The 17188-nt window shown below is 62.6% G+C and overlaps 1 protein-coding gene across 3 annotated transcripts in view; it reads left to right on the top strand.

Moving 5' to 3' along the window:
• CELSR3 (cadherin EGF LAG seven-pass G-type receptor 3) overlaps positions 1-16601 on the top strand; it is a 33213-nt gene extending 16612 nt beyond the window's left edge. Inside the window, exons 8-36 of one of the 3 annotated variants that reach the window (XM_075514338.1) lie at positions 180-305; positions 479-648; positions 896-1081; positions 1251-1361; positions 1630-1798; positions 2062-2203; positions 2395-2515; positions 2835-3018; positions 3112-3213; positions 3846-3860; positions 5491-5585; positions 6306-6515; positions 6976-7159; positions 7656-7805; positions 8018-8198; positions 8496-8663; positions 8994-9120; positions 9298-9504; positions 9605-9779; positions 10341-10453; positions 10760-10839; positions 11497-11623; positions 12277-12390; positions 12569-12705; positions 12800-12906; positions 13723-13896; positions 14039-14239; positions 14420-15500; positions 16226-16601. In XM_075514338.1, coding sequence (XP_075370453.1) covers positions 180-305; positions 479-648; positions 896-1081; positions 1251-1361; positions 1630-1798; positions 2062-2203; positions 2395-2515; positions 2835-3018; positions 3112-3213; positions 3846-3860; positions 5491-5585; positions 6306-6515; positions 6976-7159; positions 7656-7805; positions 8018-8198; positions 8496-8663; positions 8994-9120; positions 9298-9504; positions 9605-9779; positions 10341-10453; positions 10760-10839; positions 11497-11623; positions 12277-12390; positions 12569-12705; positions 12800-12906; positions 13723-13896; positions 14039-14239; positions 14420-15500; positions 16226-16253 — 4985 coding nt within the window. In that variant the 3' untranslated portion in view covers positions 16254-16601. Of the gene's footprint in view, positions 1-179; positions 306-478; positions 649-895; positions 1082-1250; positions 1362-1629; positions 1799-2061; positions 2204-2394; positions 2516-2834; positions 3019-3111; positions 3214-3845; positions 3861-5490; positions 5586-6305; positions 6516-6975; positions 7160-7655; positions 7806-8017; positions 8199-8495; positions 8664-8993; positions 9121-9297; positions 9505-9604; positions 9780-10340; positions 10454-10759; positions 10840-11496; positions 11624-12276; positions 12391-12568; positions 12706-12799; positions 12907-13722; positions 13897-14038; positions 14240-14419; positions 15501-16225 lie in introns of those variants that run through there. The other 2 variants (XM_075514339.1, XR_012777512.1) reach the window with 2 other exon arrangements.
• The last annotated feature ends 587 nt before the right edge of the window (positions 16602-17188 follow it).

Genomic DNA, 17188 nt, shown 5'->3' with positions numbered 1-17188 from the left:
CAGCGACAGCCTTGATCCTCATCCCTGGGCAGGCAGGGTCTGTGTTGAGAGGCTGAGCGGCTGGGCTTGCTCCTCTGGCAGCCAGGGAAAGGCCCGGGGGGCAGTGGTGTCTCTCCATGTGGGCTGGAGGGAGGTGGTGAGCGGGTCAAGGCTGATGTGGGTGACTTTGATACCTCCAGGCTGCCATGCCAAGCACACGTTCTGTGACTCCAGCCCCTGCAAGAACGGCGGCACCTGCTCTGTCAGCTGGGGGACCTACTCCTGCCTCTGTCCTGTTGGCTTCGGGGGCAAAGACTGCCGCCACCGTGAGTGAGCAGGCACTGCTGGGTGCGGGCAGGGTGGGTACGGGCAAGACTGTGCTGGGTTTGCTGTGGAAGCAGGGTAAGGGGTCCGTGTGAGATGAATTAGCTCTGTTGTCCCTGCATCTAGTGCTCCCTGTGTGACGCACATCCCTCCTCACCTCCGCTTTCCTTTCCAGCCATGCACCATGCCCACTATTTCCAGGGCAACAGTGTCCTGACCTGGGACTTCAAGACAGACGTGAAGATCTCGGTGCCGTGGTACCTGGGGTTAGCATTTCGGACGCGCCAGCCAGATGGGGTGCTTCTGCAGGCCCATGCCGGCCAGTATACCACCCTGCTCTGCCAGGTAGGGCCACAGCCTGCGCCGCAGCACTGTGCCCCAGCCTCTGCTGCCGTCCGCCCCAGGAGAGCCGGAGAACCCTGCCCTCCACGTGGACTCCAGCCCAAGCAGAGGGTGGTTGTGGGGAGAGGTGTTTAGCAGGGCTGGGTTTCCCTCCCCGTGCTCAGAGCTCAGAGGGAGGGTAGGCTGGAGGCAGCCAGAGTTGTCGAGGCCTTCGCTCACTGCCGCTGTTGCTGGCTCCCTCTCTCTGCAGCTGGCTGGGGGCCTGCTCTCCTTCATGGTGAGCAGGGGGTCCGGCCGCAGCACCAGCCTCCTCCTGGACCAGCTGCGGGTCAGCGATGGGAGATGGCACGACCTCCAGCTGGAGCTGCGGGATGTCCGCAGTGGGCGAGACTCGCGCTACGTCATCACCCTCACCCTGGACTTTGGGCTCTACCAGGTAAGCGCTGCTTGAGACCCCGGCACCAGGGCAGGAACCGTGGGGGATTCTTGGCATACACGGGCCAGGCTGGGCCTCTGCACCCTCAGAGAGGGCTGGGGCAGGAGAGGGGCAGGACTGGGGCAGGGCTGATGCCAGTTGCCCCACGTTACTCCCTGTCCTTCTACAGGACACGGTGGTTGTTGGAAACGAACTGCATGGTCTGAAGGTGAAACACCTGCACGTGGGGGGAGTCCTGGGATCTGGCGAGGTGCAGAATGGGCTGAGGGGCTGCATACAGGTGAGTCCATTGCTATGAGCCTTCCCTTTCCAGCGGGTCTGTTACATGGAGGGGTGGAAACACAGGCCTGGCAGCTGCTGCCAGCATCCGTCCTGCCGGTGACACTCTCCCTCTGGCATTCACGGCTCCGAGGTGCCGTGGGGCAGCCATAAATCAATGCAGCAGGGGTGAAGAGGGGTGGCTGCCCTGGGGGTTTGTGGAGGGCAGGAGGACTGGAGCCTTGCGTGTGTGTCCTGGCTTCACCGTGAATTTGTCACCTGCGTTGCAGGGTGTGCGACTGGGTGACAGCGTCACCGGGACCGCGCTGCCCAAGCCCAGCCATGCCCTGCGGGTGGAGGCTGGCTGCAGCGTGCCAAGCCCCTGCAACTCCAGCCCCTGCCCGGCCAACAGCGTCTGCAAGGACGAGTGGCAGAGCTACTCCTGCGTCTGCCAGCCAGGTAGGGCCTGCAGCGCCCTGCCGCCCCTTTGCTCTCCACGCCTGTCTGTCTTCTCCGCTCCCCCTGTGGCTCCCTTCTGGCCTGTGACTGCTCTCCTGCTCGTCCCTTGGGCGAGTCCTGGGCTCAGAAATCCCCACCAGACACTCATTAGTTTTTGTGGGGAACAAAATCCTTCCGGAGCCCCCTGAATCCACTCCTTGTGCTCTGGCCCCTCTCAGGGGGAAGGTGCTTGCTTTACACACTGCTCTCTGTCCGCCCCTCAGGGTACTACGGAGGGGACTGCGTGGATGTGTGTCACCTCAACCCCTGCAAGAACAAGTCAGTGTGTCGCCGCAAGCCAGGTTCGCCCCTGGGCTATGTGTGCGAGTGCGGAGGGAACTTTTTCGGGCAGTACTGTGAGCACAGGTGAGATGCGGAGCACAGGGCAGGGCCATGGCCTCTGTGCCTGGCTCTGTGCTGCCTTTTCATCCCGGCTGCGTGACCAGGGGCCTCTCAGTGCCACCCGGCTCCTTGGAACTGCTGAGCAGCGGGGCTGGTGGGAGGAGAAGGCCTGGGGGACTTGGTGGTTGTAACAGCGGAGGTATTTCTCTCCCTAGGATGGACCAGCAGTGTCCGAAGGGCTGGTGGGGGAATGCCACCTGCGGGCCCTGTAACTGTCATGTGAACAAGGGCTTTGACCCCGACTGCAATAAAACCAACGGGCAGTGCCACTGCAAGGTGAGGGGCAGCTGTGCCCACGGGGACGTGGCCCACGGCTTGCCTGGATCCCTGCTTGTCCTTGATGCTGTTCCTTGTCCCCTCCAAAGGCCTGACAGCTGCCCAGGCCCTGCTTTGTGTGCCCGCCTCTGGGCTGGATCCCTGCTCAGCTCTTCTGCGCGGCCCTCCTGCCCCGGCACGGTGATGATGGGGGCAGGGGGGGTGCTTGCAAATTGGGAGAGCCTGGCCCTTCTCTGCCCCGGCTCCAGCGGTTCCCCGGGCACCGGCCTCGGCTGCTGTCCCGATGGGCTGTCTGATGGCTGTCCCCGTCTCCCCCCAGGACTTCCACTACCGCCCCAAAGGCAGTGACGCCTGCCTGCCTTGCGACTGCTACCCCGTGGGCTCCACCTCGCGCTCCTGCGACAAGGAGTCGGGCCGGTGCCACTGCCGGCCCGGGGTCATCGGGCGCCAGTGCAATAGCTGCGACAGCCCCTTTGCCGAGGTGACGCCCAGCGGCTGCGAGGGTGAGTGTGGGCACGGCGGGGAGCTGGTGCCACGGGGCTTGGCATCAGTGGCCTCCCCCTGTGACCGGCCCCTCGGGGTGCATGTTTCCACAGTGCTCTACGACGGCTGCCCCAAAAGCCTGAAGGCGGGTGTGTGGTGGCCTCAGACCAAGTTTGGCTTCTCGGCTGCGGTGCTGTGTCCCAAAGGCTCCTTGGGTGAGTGGGGGATGCCATGGGGAGGGGAGGGGGCAGCCTGGCTGTCCTGCCAGGGGCTGTAGCAGCCCCAGCAATATCACTCTGTTCTCGTGCTGTCCCAGTCCCGTTTAGCTGGGCCTGAGGGCTGGGAGAAGGAAGTTGGAGGAGAAAATGCCACAGCCTGGGGGAGAGCAGAGGGGGCCGGCCATGGGGCTGGGAACAGGCTGTAGGGTCTAGGCCCATCACGCAGCCCCGGGGCTGTGCTCTTCCCTCGGCCTCGGTCCCCACCTTCTCCCTGCCGCTTTTTGGTTTCAGCGGGCTTGAGGCTGGGGTCAGGCCTGGCACGGCAGCTCGGCACCCGCAGCACCTTGCTGCGGCTCCGCTGGCCCCATCCTCGGTGTGTGCCGTGAGGGGAGCGGGGCACGGCGTGCTGTTAGGTGAGCGTCTCGGGTAGGAGTCGCGTCCCGACCTGGAGGAGGCTGTCCTCAGTGACAGCAAAGGTCCAAGCAGGGTGCCTGGGACTGCAGGGCAGCGCGAGCCCCAGGGGACAATACAAACCCTGTCCTTCTCCAGCCGTTCGCCCCGGGAGGAGGCAGGTTTGGCTCCTAACTGTTGTCGCTTCTCTCCCTGGTTCTCTCGCCCTCCGTGCTCAGGCTTGAGGGGTTCAGGTAAGGTTGCTCCCACCTCCTTCCCCCTGTGCTGTAAGGGCTGCGCCACGCGGCTTTCCCTCCCTGCTCCCTGCCTGGCACCCTGCACACCTCTGCACTTCCCCACCGCTTCCGGAGCTGCCGAGTGTCTTCCCAACGCTTTGCCTGGCCTCGCCACTCCTACACGCCGCTTCCCTGCTCCCAGCGCTCTAACCAGCACAAACCCGGCTGCAGCCGCATGCAGCCCCTGCCACCCGCTGTCCTGAGCCTGCAGCTTTGGCTCTGGGCTGGTCCGCGCTCTGCTCCCTGGCTGGGATGGATGCTGGCTCTTCTGGGCTGGTACCTGCTTGCTTAGGCTGGGAGGGGAAGGAGCTGGTGATGAGCGATGGGTGGTGAGGTCAGGGAGGAGTGGCTGTGGGGTGGAGGAAGGAGGAGCTGTTTGAGGAGGGGGCAGGAGCTGATGGGCATGTGTGAACTGATCAGCACAAGGTCCTGTTCCCTCTGCCCGGTTGGCAGAGAGAGGCAGAGGGACCGGATCCTGCCCAGATCTGCAGCTGAGCCGGTCTCTGTTCTCTGCCGATCTCTGTTCTCTGCCGGGGTGTGGAGGTTTCTTTGTTCTCCCTGCTCCCAGCTGCAATGGCACTGGTCCCTGTGCTTGCGCAGCTGGGGGAAAAGTGGTTGGGGAGGACAGCTGGGAGCTGGAGATGGTGGGAGGGGGCACGCTAGTCACTGGGGCTTTTCTGAGCAGTAACTGGAGTCTGTTCCAGGTTCCTTCTCCCCGCCCTGGCCGCACTGCTGCCCTCTCCCAGCCTGGATGGGCTCCTGTGCCCTGGTGCCTTCCCCAGGAGGGCCTGGCCCACAGTCCTGCTGGGTACACTGGGGTCACCCGGGTTCCTTTTGCTCAAAGTGCACGTGGTGACACTCCCGGCCTGGGGCACTGCTCTCTGTGTCGGCTTTAGTGGTGCCTTTGGTGGTGGTGAACAGCTGATCCCGTTCAGTGCTGGTGTCTCCATCGCTGTGCGGTAGCGCTTGGGCCCCAGCCAGGGGTTGGGGTCTTGCGCGGTGTACTGAACCCACGCTGCTGGATGGGTCCTCCTCCATCCCGCTCGGCTGCGGGGGCTCGTCTCTGGGCTGGGTTCGCCGCCCCACAGCAGGAGTGTTGTCCTCCTGGGGTGACTTTGCCCCGTAGAAAGAGGCAGGACCTGGGCAGGCGTAGCAGGCTGTCAGCTGGGGGATGCCTAGAGCTGCATGGGCTTCAGTAGTTTGGGGTGAAATGTGCCCTGAGGACACAGACACGTCCCCACCAGGAACCAGGGGCTTCTCCAGCCAGAGCCCTGCCAAGTCACTGATTCCTCTTTGCAATTCTGTGTGATGGCACCTGGTACGATGCAGCCCAGAAGCGCGTGTAGGAACCCCGCTCCTGGCGGGAGGGGACGGCAGCAGCTTGCCGAGGTGATGCCGACCAAGGGTGGGATGGGTTGCGCTGGTGCAAAGCAGGAGGACGGCCCTGGGGTGTTACAGGCCCTCCCCATCGCTTGCCGGTGCTGCTCTTTGGGGTTGCCTGGTGCAGAGGGTCCCTGCTGAGGGGATGTAGCAGGGGAACCACGTATCCTGTGCTGAATTTCAGACATGCTCTTCCTCCCGGGTTTAGGTGCAGCCATCAGACACTGTGATGAGGAGAAGGGCTGGCTGGAGCCAGATCTCTTCAACTGCACTTCACCTGCCTTCAAGGAGCTCTCCGTGCTGGTAATCCCCCCTCGGCTCTGCAGCCCTGACAGGGCAGGAGCCGTACGAGCAAGGGCTCGCAGCCAGGTTTCAAAGAGCTCAGCTCTCCATGGGCACCTAGAGTAGGAGCGGGCCTTGCCACAGTGCTCAGCACCTTTCTCTTCCCATCTCCTGCCCCCAAACCCCTCCCGTGGGAGCATTGGTCTGAGCTGACACTCACTTTGGTTTTGTCTCATCTCTTGAGTGTCCCCGTCAGAAATGACCTGTGTCCTGCCCTGGATTTGCGAGGAAAACAAATAACCATGAGCAGGGCTGAATTGTTTGAAGCTGGCAGGATGTCTGTCCCCATGAGACATTTGTCACTGAAGGGTGACGAATCCCTTTGAAGTATCCAGGCAAGTTTATTAAACACTTGCATCCCACTGAGGCTGAACTGTAACTGAAGCCAGGAGAGTTTCCAGGGACGTCTCGCTAGATGCTTGCCCTGTCCTTTCATCTCCTTGGCCTCTGTCATGTATGGTACTGGATTAGCTGGGCCTGGCCCAGTGCAGCCCCTGATGTGTTGCTGGAGGCTGTTTGTCTGCCAGAGATGCTCCCTGTTCTAGTGACCACCGCTGAGTGTCCCTGGCTTGTGCCATGGTTTCAAAAATCACCTCTGGGGCAAGCAGGGCCTGCAGCATCCCAGTTTCCCAGGGAGGAACCATTTAATTGTTTAATCCCCTCCTTTCTCCCCACTGGCAGCTGGAGGGCTTGGAGAGGAACGAGACTGAGCTCAACACAATTGAAGCCAAGAAGCTGGCCCACCAGCTCCGGGCCGTGACAGACCACATGGACCACTACTTTGGCAACGACGTGCACATCACTTTCCGCCTGCTATCCCGCCTCATGGCCTTTGAGAGCCGGCAGCGTGGCTTTGGCCTGACAGCCACGCAGGATGCCCATTTCAATGAAGTGAGTCCTTCCCCCAGATCAAGGTGGCTTCTGATGCTGCTTCTCTTTATCAGCCACCCTGAGCCTGGGTCTGAGGAGATCGAGAATGTTGTGAGACCGCGTCAGGAGCGCTGGGCTTCCCAGTGCCACACAGCCGTTGACCCACAGGAGCAAGACCCGTGAAGGCCACCTGCGCGGTCAGGGCTGGAGCTCAGGGTGGATGAGGAGAGGCAGAGAGCTGGGTTTGCTCAGCCTGGGGAAGGGAAAGCAAAGGGAGGTCTTACTGCTGCCTGCAAGTCCCTCATGGCAGGGGTGATGAGCATCGAGGGTGGGGGCCTCTCGTAGCAGAAAGTAGCCCTCTTCCCCGAGCCCTTGTGCAGCAACCGGGCAGAGAGCACAGGCCTGCAGCCTGGGGGTGGTCAGGACGGGGCCCAAAGGCAGTGCTTCCCTCACCCCCTGCCCCCGTGTCTCTCCCGTGCAGAACCTGCTGCGCGCAGGCAGCTCCGTGCTGGCGCCCGAGAACCGGGAGCACTGGGCCATGCTGCCGCACAGCGAGCACGGCAGCGCCAGCCTCATGGAGCAGCTGCGGGACTACTCGGGCACGCTGGCCAGCAACATGAAACTCACCTACCTCAACCCCGTCGGCGTCGTCACCCCGAACATCAGTGAGTAGGAGCTGGCTGGTGGGGTGGCCTGGCTGCGGTGGCGCAACGCCACTCCTCCGTCACACCCTGTCCCTTTCTCCTCATCTCACTTCGCCTCAGCGAGGGTGCTGATAACCTCCTTGGTGGCTTTCTCAAACATGGGGAGGTGTTTGTGAGAGACGTCCTGGTCCCATCCCTGCCTGGAGTAGATGACACACCGCCGAGAGCCAGCAGAGCCAGGAGTGGGCTGCCTGCTCCCAGTTACCTCCCAGTCTCTGGCGAAAAAGCTGCTGGCCTCAGCGGCAGAAGCAGCCTGCCCTACGGCAGAGCAAGGATCTGGGCTGGCAAGGAGCACTGTGGGTGCGGGGATCTCATGTCACGCCCAAACGTGGGACGTATCCACAACCCAGCCTGTGGCTCGTACGGTCCCTTTGCCAATGACTTCAAACCTGGGGTGCCCTGGAGCATGGTTGCTCTCCGTACTAGAGCTGACTTTCACTCCCTTGCTCCTCCGCAGTGCTGAGCATTGATCGCATGGAGGACCACTCCCATATCCGCCGGCGCTACCCTCGCTACCACAGCAGCCTCTTCCGGGGCCAGCCCGCCTGGGACCCCCACACCCATGTTGTGCTGCCGCTGTCGGTGCTGAGCCCCCCAAAAGCTGAAGGTGAGCATGTGAGCATCACTCGGGGCAGAGCCTGGGTGGGCGTGGAAGGGAAGATGCGTCCCTGCTGAGACCTGGCTCTGTCAGAGCTCCGCACGTCACCCTTGAGAGCTCAGAGCTTCTGACTTCACCGCATCCCAAAGGCTCCTGGTGGGCTCACAAGCTGCCTTCAGAGCAGCGTGTGCGTGTTCTCACCATCCCCCTGTGTGCCTCAGCTGCCCCCACGGCGCTGCCCACGCTGGCTGGGGGCGAAGGAAACTACTCTGTGGAGAACTCCTCCCCGAGGCAGGCGCTGCCAGAGCCCGAGCCCGCTCTCACTGTGATCATCCTCATCATGTACCGCACCCTGGGGGGGCTGCTGCCTGCACGCTACCAGGTGGATCGCCGCAGCGTCAGGTACGTCCTCCTTCCCTTTGCCCTCCACAGGCACCAGTGGAGAGAGGCTGGCTGGACTCTGCTCTGCCCGCTCCAGCAGTTGCTGGGTCTGTCTGAGTTTGGTTCCCAGCCAGCCAGTCCTGCGGTGCTCTGCCTGTTCCCCCACCTTGGCCTTGCTCTGCCCCATATTTCCTGACCCCACGGTGCGGGCCGGGCAGAGCTGTTCCTTCTGAGATGTCAGCGCAGGACATCCGGGAAGTCCCCGGAGAGCTGCAGCTGCCAGGCACGGTGATGGTAGAGCTCTGCTGCTCCTTGCAGGCTCCCCAAGAATCCCGTGATGAACTCCCCCATCGTGAGCGTGTCTGTGTTCAGCAATCACACCTTCCTGCGGGGGCCCCTGGACACCCCTCTCGTGCTGGAATTTCGCCTGCTAGAGACGGCCAACAGGAGCAAACCTCTCTGCGTCCAGTGGAACCACTCCAACCCGTGAGTCGAGCACAGCTGGGCCACTCGCTTTGAGCTGCTTTCCCCAGGCACCTCCTCGTTCCCCGAGTCTCCCTGGCCATAGCAGGCTGCGTGCCCGGGCAGCACTGGGACGTGGGGCTTTCCGCCCTCTCCCAGGGGGTTTGTTCCTGCTGGGAGGGCACAGCAGGGTCCCTGCAGGGCTCTGGCTCCAGTACTTCAGCTGTAGGAGTGCAGTTGTATCTGCTGGTAGAAAAGCCTTGCCAATCACCCCTCTTCTCTGAGGTTCCTTCCCCACACACCACGCTCATCTGTCTTCTCTCCTAAGTGCGTTCTGCTTTTTGGTGGCTGCAGGACCAACCCCTCTGGCTTCTGGACAGCCAGGGACTGCGAGCTCGTGTACCGAAACACCACACACGTCCACTGCCAGTGCTCCCAGTTTGGCACCTTTGGGGTTCTGATGGACAGCTCGCACCGAGAGGTAACGTCAGCCGGCGGGGCTGCGGGTGGTGGTGGGGGCTGGTAGCCACTGGATCCCAGAATAAGCAGGCGCAGGCAGAAGATTCCCTGTGGGACACAAGTAGAGTTTGAGAGCTCAGCAGGCTTCCCGTGTCTCCCCCTAACACTACCGTTCGCCTTTGGTTCTCTGCTGCTGCAGCAACTGGAAGGTGACCTGGAGACATTGGCAATTGTCACCTACTCCTTGGTGTCTCTCTCCTTGGTGGCTCTGCTGCTGACCTTCTCCTTCCTGACCTGCCTCAAAGGCCTCAAGTCCAACACTTGTAGCATCCACTCCAACATATCAGTCACCCTCTTCTTCTCTGAGCTGCTCTTTCTCCTGGGCATCAACCGCACCGAGAACCAGGTCTGTGGGCTTGAAGAAGCATGCCCATGGGGGCGGATGTGGATGATGCAGTTGGCGTTGGCATAGTGGGACCATCTCTGAGTGGCTTTTATCTCCCCAGTTTCTTTGCACTGTGATTGCCATCCTCCTCCACTGCTTCTTCCTCTCCACCTTTGCCTGGCTCTTCGTCCAGGGCCTCCACATCTACCGCATGCAGACCGAAGCCCGCAATGTCAACTTCGGGGCCATGCGTTTCTACTATGCCATCGGCTGGGGAGTGCCTGCCATCATCACCGGTGAGAGCTGCTTGTTCTACAGCCGTGCCAAAAGCGCCGGTTCTCAGCAGCCTCCTGATCCCCTGGTGTTGCCTGGCTCACTTACCTGGTGGGGGGAGCCGAGGGTGGGCTTGCCACGGCCAGCAGTGCCGGCAGCGAGCAGCGCTGTGGTGGTCAGCTGGGGACCACGTATCAAGGGCTGTCACCTTGCCTCCTGGGGAGAAGTAATTCCTCAGCACATCTCGCCATGGCTTCCTTGATGGGCACGGGGCTCCTGCTGTCCCAGGGCTTGTGGTTAAGGTCTCCTGGTTTCCCTAGCCTGCATGCTTGGGTCATCTGTTGCTGGCAGTGAATGCCTGCTGGGCTGGGCTGTGTCGGGGATGCCTGGAGAAAAGGAAATAAAGGCCCTGATGCTGGGGCTCACGGTCCTGGCTCTTTCCCCTGTGGCAGGGAAGCCTGCGCACAGGGCAAGGAGCAGCGAGAGAGCCTGTTCATGGCCTTTAGCGCTGGGATGGGATCGACATGGCTTGGGCAGGTCCAAGGCTGCTGGGTCTGGACCTGACCTCTCCCTTCCTCCTGCAGGGCTGGCCGTTGGCCTGGATCCCGAGGGCTACGGAAACCCCGACTTCTGCTGGATTTCCATTCATGATAAGCTGGTCTGGAGCTTTGCAGGCCCCATTACTGTCGTCATTGTGGTAAAACCCTGTCCTGTTTCACCCACAGCCCTCTCCTGCCTCCCTTCTCCGCACCATGGGCGCTCACCCCTTCCTCAGCTGCCCACTGCCTGCCCCCTTCTCTGTATTCTCCTTCCTCAGTTAGAAGCCCTCTCTCTGTCCCTCCTCGCTCCAGCCAAACCTGGGGGAGGCCATGGCTCGGGCATGAAGGGGACAGGAGGGGCGTGATGGGCCTGGCGGACCTGGAGTCTGCCCACGCTCTGCGCTGGGGATGTCAGGTCAGAGCCGGCCCTTGGCACAGCTTCTAATCAGTGCCAACGCTTTCAGATGAATGGGGTCATGTTCCTGCTTGTGGCCAAGATGTCCTGTTCCCCAGGCCAAAAGGAGACCAAGAAGAAATCGGTTCTGTGAGTATTAGTGGCCAAACTCTCAGCAGAGCTCCTGTGGCTCGTGGTTTTTAGTATTTTCAGTGATCATCCTCCCTCTTCCACCATCGCAGAGTGTCCCTCTGTGCATCAGCGTCAGCCTTGCAGCTGCTCTCCTCTCCCACACCTGCTGGCCACATTAACCCTTCCTAAACTTTGTCCTTTCCTCTTGTTCCTACGTCCCCCTCTCCACACTGTCCCGCCAGCCTGTCCCCCCTCACCGCCTGCCCTCACAGCCACCCCTTGTGTCTGCTTGGATTCAACGCTCTGCCCTTGTCCACGCTCAGCACTTGCTTTTTCTTCTGCTACGTGCTCGTTCTGAGACCTTTCCCCGCTCCCTCCTGGGCCGGCCCTAGAGCTTGGCTCAGCTCTCCGCGGCTCTAAATGACCTGTGTCGTTTGGGCCCCTGTGTTTGCCACGTGTGATCCAGAAGGGAAGGCCTGGGAGTCGGGAGGAGCTGATCCGCTGCGCAGAGCCGAGCCCGCGGTGCTGGGCGCAGCAGGGAGGGCTGGGCAGGAGCACGCTTTCCCCTCTGGATCTCTGTCTGTGAGCGCTAGCCTGTAGATTAACAACGCGCACTAACCTCTCGGTGTGTGTCTGTGTGCCTGTCTGTCTGTCTGTCTCTCTCTCTCTCTCCAGCATGACGTTACGGAGCTCCTTTGTTCTGCTTCTAGTTATTAGCACTACCTGGCTCTTTGGCCTCTTGGCTGTCAACAACAGTGTCCTGGCTTTCCACTACCTCTACACTGTCCTCTGCAGCCTCCAGGTAACTGCCCGGCCTCTGCCAGGGGAGGGCACGGGTCAGCCCAGGAGAGCGTCCCTGTGGTCCCCATGGCTGTCTGTGGAGAGCGGGCACCCCACGCTGAGCCCCCAGCATCGCGCTGGGCTGCTTGTCCCTTCCGTTGTCACCGCTGCAGCGGCGAGTGGCTCCTGCCAGGCCTCGCCGCTGTGCCCGCGGTGAGCGGCGGCACGGAGCAGGAGGTGGCTGCAGGGTGCTTGGTTCAGAGGTGGCATCCAAGGGACAGCGAGGACCATCTTTGGAGGGAAGGGGTCTCCCTGCTCTCAGAGAGCAGAGCGGCCTGCAACAGAGGTGTTGGACACCCCAAATGTGACCCACGGCAGCACCCTGCAGACCTCCTGCCACCACCACGGCTGGTGTTGCTGCAGGGGACCCTGCCAGCCACTCGTTGGCTGCTGCCAGGCAGGGGACACCCCACCCTTTCCTCCCTCACCCATGGCCACCGTGGGGGTTAGCACTGATGAGCGTCAGGGGGCTCTTTGGCGCGTCTCTGTCCTGGTGGCCACCAGGGCCGACACGCTGGGCTCTGGAGGAGCCAGGGAGCGGCCAGGATCTGGTGATGCGGGCGAGCAGGTCGGCCAGCAGCGAGGGACCGTCTCTCACGGCGTCTCTCCCCGCAGGGCCTGGCTGTGCTGGTCCTTTTCTGCGTGCTGAACGAGGAGGTGCGGGAGGCTTGGAAGCTGGCCTGCCTCGGCAAGAAGGGGCAGAGCGAGGAGGCCACGAGGAGCACGCAGGTGGGCGAGAGCCGGAGCAGCCCAGGGGTCTGGGGGTAGGCTGCCTTCCTGGGACAGGAGCCGACGGGGACGTCCCCGCTTCCCCAGGGGGGTGGCAGGTGTGGGGGGGAAGGCCGTGCCCCGGGCTGCCGCAGTTGCCTCCTTAACGGGGCACGTCCCTCTCTCCCCGCCTCGCCAGGGCCCCAACGCCTACAACAACACAGCGCTGTTTGAGGAGAGCGGGCTCATCCGCATCACCCTGGGGGCCTCCACCATCTCGTCGGTGAGCAGCGTGCGCTCTGCCCGCACCCACTCCAGCCAGCGGGCTTACCTCAGGTAGGGAGCGGCGCGGGGCTCCGGGGTGCTGGGGGCATCCGGGCAGAGCCGAGGGCTCCTGCCGCCGTGACCGTTCGGGCCTCCTGTCTTTCAGAGACAACGTGACGGCGCGTCAGGGCTCGGCCCTGGATCACAGCCTGCTGGCTCACGCCGGCCCCACGGACATCGATGTGGCCATGTTCCACCGTGATGCCGGGGGAGGTAAGGCTCAGCCCAGCGCCTGGGTTTGGGGCCGACCCGGCGCATCCTGAATTAACTCCTGGCTTAAGGAAATCCTTCCTGGCGCAGGCTCTGGCTGTACGGTTACATCCTCCGCCCCGTGTTCGGCCGTGACTCCCAAACACGCTGTGGATGTGAAGGAGAGGCAGCAGCTGTGTCGCGTAGCACAGCCTCCTCCTGGACAGACAGCAAAGGGCACGGCCGGCCTCCAAGGAGCTAGAGATGGAGGAGGCAAGGGGGGGCATAGGCTGTCACGGGGTCTGTGGGGACATCGGGCTCCCCGCTGCAGCACAGGCGCTGACCCACTGGAGTGAGACCGGCGGGGGCCGGGGCACGGGACAGGCGAGCGGAGGCTGAGGGAGGTGGGTTTGCTCAGCCTGGAGGAAGAGGAGGCAAAGGGAGGGGATCTTACAGCTATTTGCAACTGCCTGACAGGGAGGCGCAGCGAGACGGAGCCGGGCTCCTCTCACGGGCGCCTGATGAAAGGGCAGGGGGAGCAGGCGCAGGCCGCTGCCGAGGGAAGGGCAGTGGGGGGTAAGGCAGGCTGTCGTCCTCACGAGGGGGGTCAGCCCTGGGGTGGTTCTGCCTTCCCGGAGGCAGTCGGAGCCCGGCCGGCCCTGCCCTGTGCAGGGGTCAGAGCAGAGACCTCTGGGTCCCCCCCGCCTCCGTTATTTGGTGATTCAGTCATTCAACTGGCAGATGCTCGCAGGCACGAGGCTGTCCTTCCCCATTTGGGCTGAAAAGCCTCCCCCACCTTCGTTCCAAATGTCTCCCCAACGCACGCTGTGTCCCTCACAGACCAGGACTCGGACTCGGACAGTGACCTGTCTCTGGACGAAGAGCGCAGCCTCTCCATCCCGTCCTCGGAGAGCGAGGAGAACGTGCGCCTGCGGGGCCGCTTCCAGCGGCAGTTCAAGCGGGCGGCACACAGCGAACGCCTCCTCACTAACCCCGCCAACACCACTCCCAAAGGCAAGTCCCGGGGCTCTGGCAGGGGAAGGGGTGAGCTGGGGTCCCTGGGGGCCAGGCCGTGTCTTGTGATGGCTTCGATTGCTGCTCACAGAAATACTCTCTCCCTCTTCCCCGGGGCCCGTTTTGCTGTGTCCTTCGCCAGACGTGGATGGCAACGACCTCATGTCGTACTGGCCGGCTCTGGGCGAGTGTGAGGTTCACCCCTGCTCTCTGCAGAAGTGGGGCTCCGAGCGGAAGCTGGGATTCGACATCAACAAGGATGCGGCCAACAATAATCAGCCGGACCTGGCCTTGACCAGTGGGGACGAGAACTCCCTCACCCAGACCCAACGGCAAAGAAAAGGTAACGGCCTGGAGCAAGCAGGCAAGGGTGGCCTGGCCTGTCTCAGGTTGACGTGGCCCTGAAGGCTCAGCATCAGATCCATCTTGTCGTGTCCTTGGGGAGATACGGCTTATCTCCCCCAGCTTTCGTGCTCTTCTCACTGTTACGCAAAGATTTGACTTCTCTTTCTGTCCGGTGCAGGGATTTTGAAGAACCGCCTCCAGTACCCTCCGACTCTCCAAGGCTTGCCATCCGTCGGCAGGATGACCAACGAGCTGACGTGGTACAAGACCTCCACGTTGGGTCACAGGGCTGTCCCTGCCGCCTCCTACGGCAGGATCTACTCTGGGGCGGGCAGTCTGTCACAGCCGGCCAGCCGGTACTCGTCACGGGAGCAGCTTGACATGCTGATGAGGAGACAGATGTCCCGCGAGCAGCTGAGCAGACACAACTCAGGAGAGTGCTTGGAAGCCGTGCCCAGCCGGCACGGGTCCAGGGAGGAGCTGGACACTATCCCCAGCAGGCATGGGTCTACGGAACACCTGGAAAGTATCCCGAGCAGACACGGGTCTAGGGAGAACTTGGATCTGCTGGCTCCTAGGCCCAGTCAGAGAGATCCTGGGAACACGCTGCCCCGGAGGCAGGGCTCCAGAGACCACCTTGACACTTTACCCTGCAGATTTGGGTCAAGAGAGCAGCTAGACTGTGGGCCAGTAAGAGAGGTCTCTAGAGAGTGGCTAAATACGTTGCCAAGTAGGCAAGTGTCCAGAGACCGAATAGACACGTTGCCAAGTCGAGATACTTCTCGAGAACAATTGGATTTGCTTTCTAGAAGACAGCCTTCAAGGGACCAGCTAGCATCGGCTAGACAAACTTCAAGGGAGCAGCTGGACTTTCTCTCCAGAAGATCTAATTCCAGAGAGCCTCTGGACACAGTGCCTAGCAAGCATCCCTCGCAGGACAACCTGGGGAGTCTCTCTAGGAGGCAGCTGTCTAGGGAAAGCCTAGAGCCGCTGTCAAGGAGACAGCCTTCTAGAGAGAACCTGGAGGCCGTTCCCAGCCGACATCCTTCCACTGAACAGTTAGATATCCTTTCTTCCATCCTTGCTTCTTTTAACTCCTCCGTCCTGTCCTCGGTGCAATCTTCCAGCACGCCTTCAGGCCCCCAGACCACCGCCACCCCCTCTGCCGTGCAGACCTCCTCGACGCCCTCCGCGATGTGCCCCTCGACGCCTCGCTCTGCCACCTCCCACAGCATTTCGGAGCTGTCGCCAGACTCAGAGTAAGTGTGTCCCTTCCTCAGCCAGGCCTTGTTCAGCTGCTCTTGTGCATCGTCCACCTGCCTGGCTTCGTCCCGAAGGGGTTGGGTTTGGTTTGGTTTGGGGGGAGAGGGCTGTGTAAGGGGGAGCCCCCAGGGTGAGTGGCAGATGTCTCCTGGTCCTGAATAGTGACCGGGCAGGGAGAACCCTCAGGTGCAACAGCTGCGGGCGCTTGCAGTGCAGCACGAGCAGAAACTCGGTGTATCTGAGTCTGCTCGCTCTGCCAGAAGCGATGGCCCTCACTTGTGGCCTGTGGGGGCTCAAGGAGGGTGCTCTCTGCAGCCAGGCTGGCCTCATGGCTGGTCCCCTTGCTCAGTGCCGGCTCTAAGTCCCAACAAGCGGACGTGTGCAAGGGCCAGGCCAGCTGGAGAGGAGGAGGGGGCCCAAGTCCTTCAGGAGCCCTGCCTGCCCCAGCTATGTTTCTCCTCAGGGACCCTGTCCCAGTCTGTCATTTCTTCCCCTCCAGCTCTGCTCCCTGCTGGTACTGCTCCCATCCCATCCCATCCCATCCCATCCCATCCCATCCCTCCTTTCCTCTTCCCTGAACTCGGAGACTTGGAGACAGTTGTTCCTGCCCTGACAGCGGAGTGGGTTTCTGCCCTGTCCCCATCTGGCATAGCTGGGGGAGGCAGCTGGAGCTCAGGGGAGACGCCACCGGCTTAACGCTGTTTTTCTTTCCTCCGAGAAGAATAACGAGAAACGAGGGCCATTCCTGAGGGGCCGAAGCTGTCCACAAGAGAGACAGAAGAAGCAGGGCCCTTCGCCTAGCCAGGCACTGCCAGCTGAGGTTTGGTGTCCCCAGGGGGCAGGGGCCAGAACTGATGGTGGTCAGAGGCCCAAAACCGCCCCTGCCTTCCCCTGCCCTCCGGGCTGAGGGGCCGGCAGCCCCCACCACCCACCGCCGGGAGCCTCTGGGCTCTCGGCCCCCGCCGTGCTCCCCGCCGCCTGCCCGGCATGACGGGTGCGGCAGGAGCCTGCTCGGGCGAGGGTGGCTTCTCCGACCCCCCGGGGCCGAGCTCTTCCTCTGCGACCCGTTTGTACGCAGGGGGGGTGTGCGTGTGCGTGTGCGCGGAGGGCGGGCAGGGGCAGGGGGATGGAAACGGAGCCCGAGACGTGGGGGCGGGGGAGGGTTTTCTACCTTTTTGTATCTTTGTAATCAGAGAGAAGAGAAATTTCTATGGTTATTTTTGCGGATGGTCCGTTCCCAGGACCTGGAGCATTTGTCTCGCCAACAGCCCTTTGCCGGCCTCCCTGGGGGTACCAGGAACCGTGATCCCGGTGGGCTGCAGGGACAGTGCCAGGCAGCCCTCGTGGCTTGGCCAGCACCGCTCCGTCCCATCCCCGTTGCAGGGCAGCTGGCCCCGCTGCCCCTCTCGCCCTCCCACCGTGCGGCTCCCCGCGTGTCTCGGCACCGTCCTCCTGCCTGGCGTCCCTCGGCCCCCTGCAGCCGTGCTGGCCCCGCGGCCAGGCCCCCCTCTGCCCTCCCCTGGGACCCCCCTCGGGGCTGCCCCCCCTCCGTGAGCCGGGGCTGGGTGCCAGCGAGAAGACAAGCGAATGGGGCAGCAAATTTGGCACTAGGGACGCGCGGGGGGGAGGAAACAAGCTTTGCTGTTCAGTCCTGTGCTGTACCAGGATGGTCCCGCTCCTGTAA

This window comes from Mycteria americana, chromosome 11 (genome assembly GCF_035582795.1).
Source record: "Mycteria americana isolate JAX WOST 10 ecotype Jacksonville Zoo and Gardens chromosome 11, USCA_MyAme_1.0, whole genome shotgun sequence".
NCBI lineage: Eukaryota > Metazoa > Chordata > Aves > Ciconiiformes > Ciconiidae > Mycteria > Mycteria americana.
Note: the sequence above shows the minus strand (reverse complement) of the source record. Positions and strands in the feature narration are given on the sequence as shown.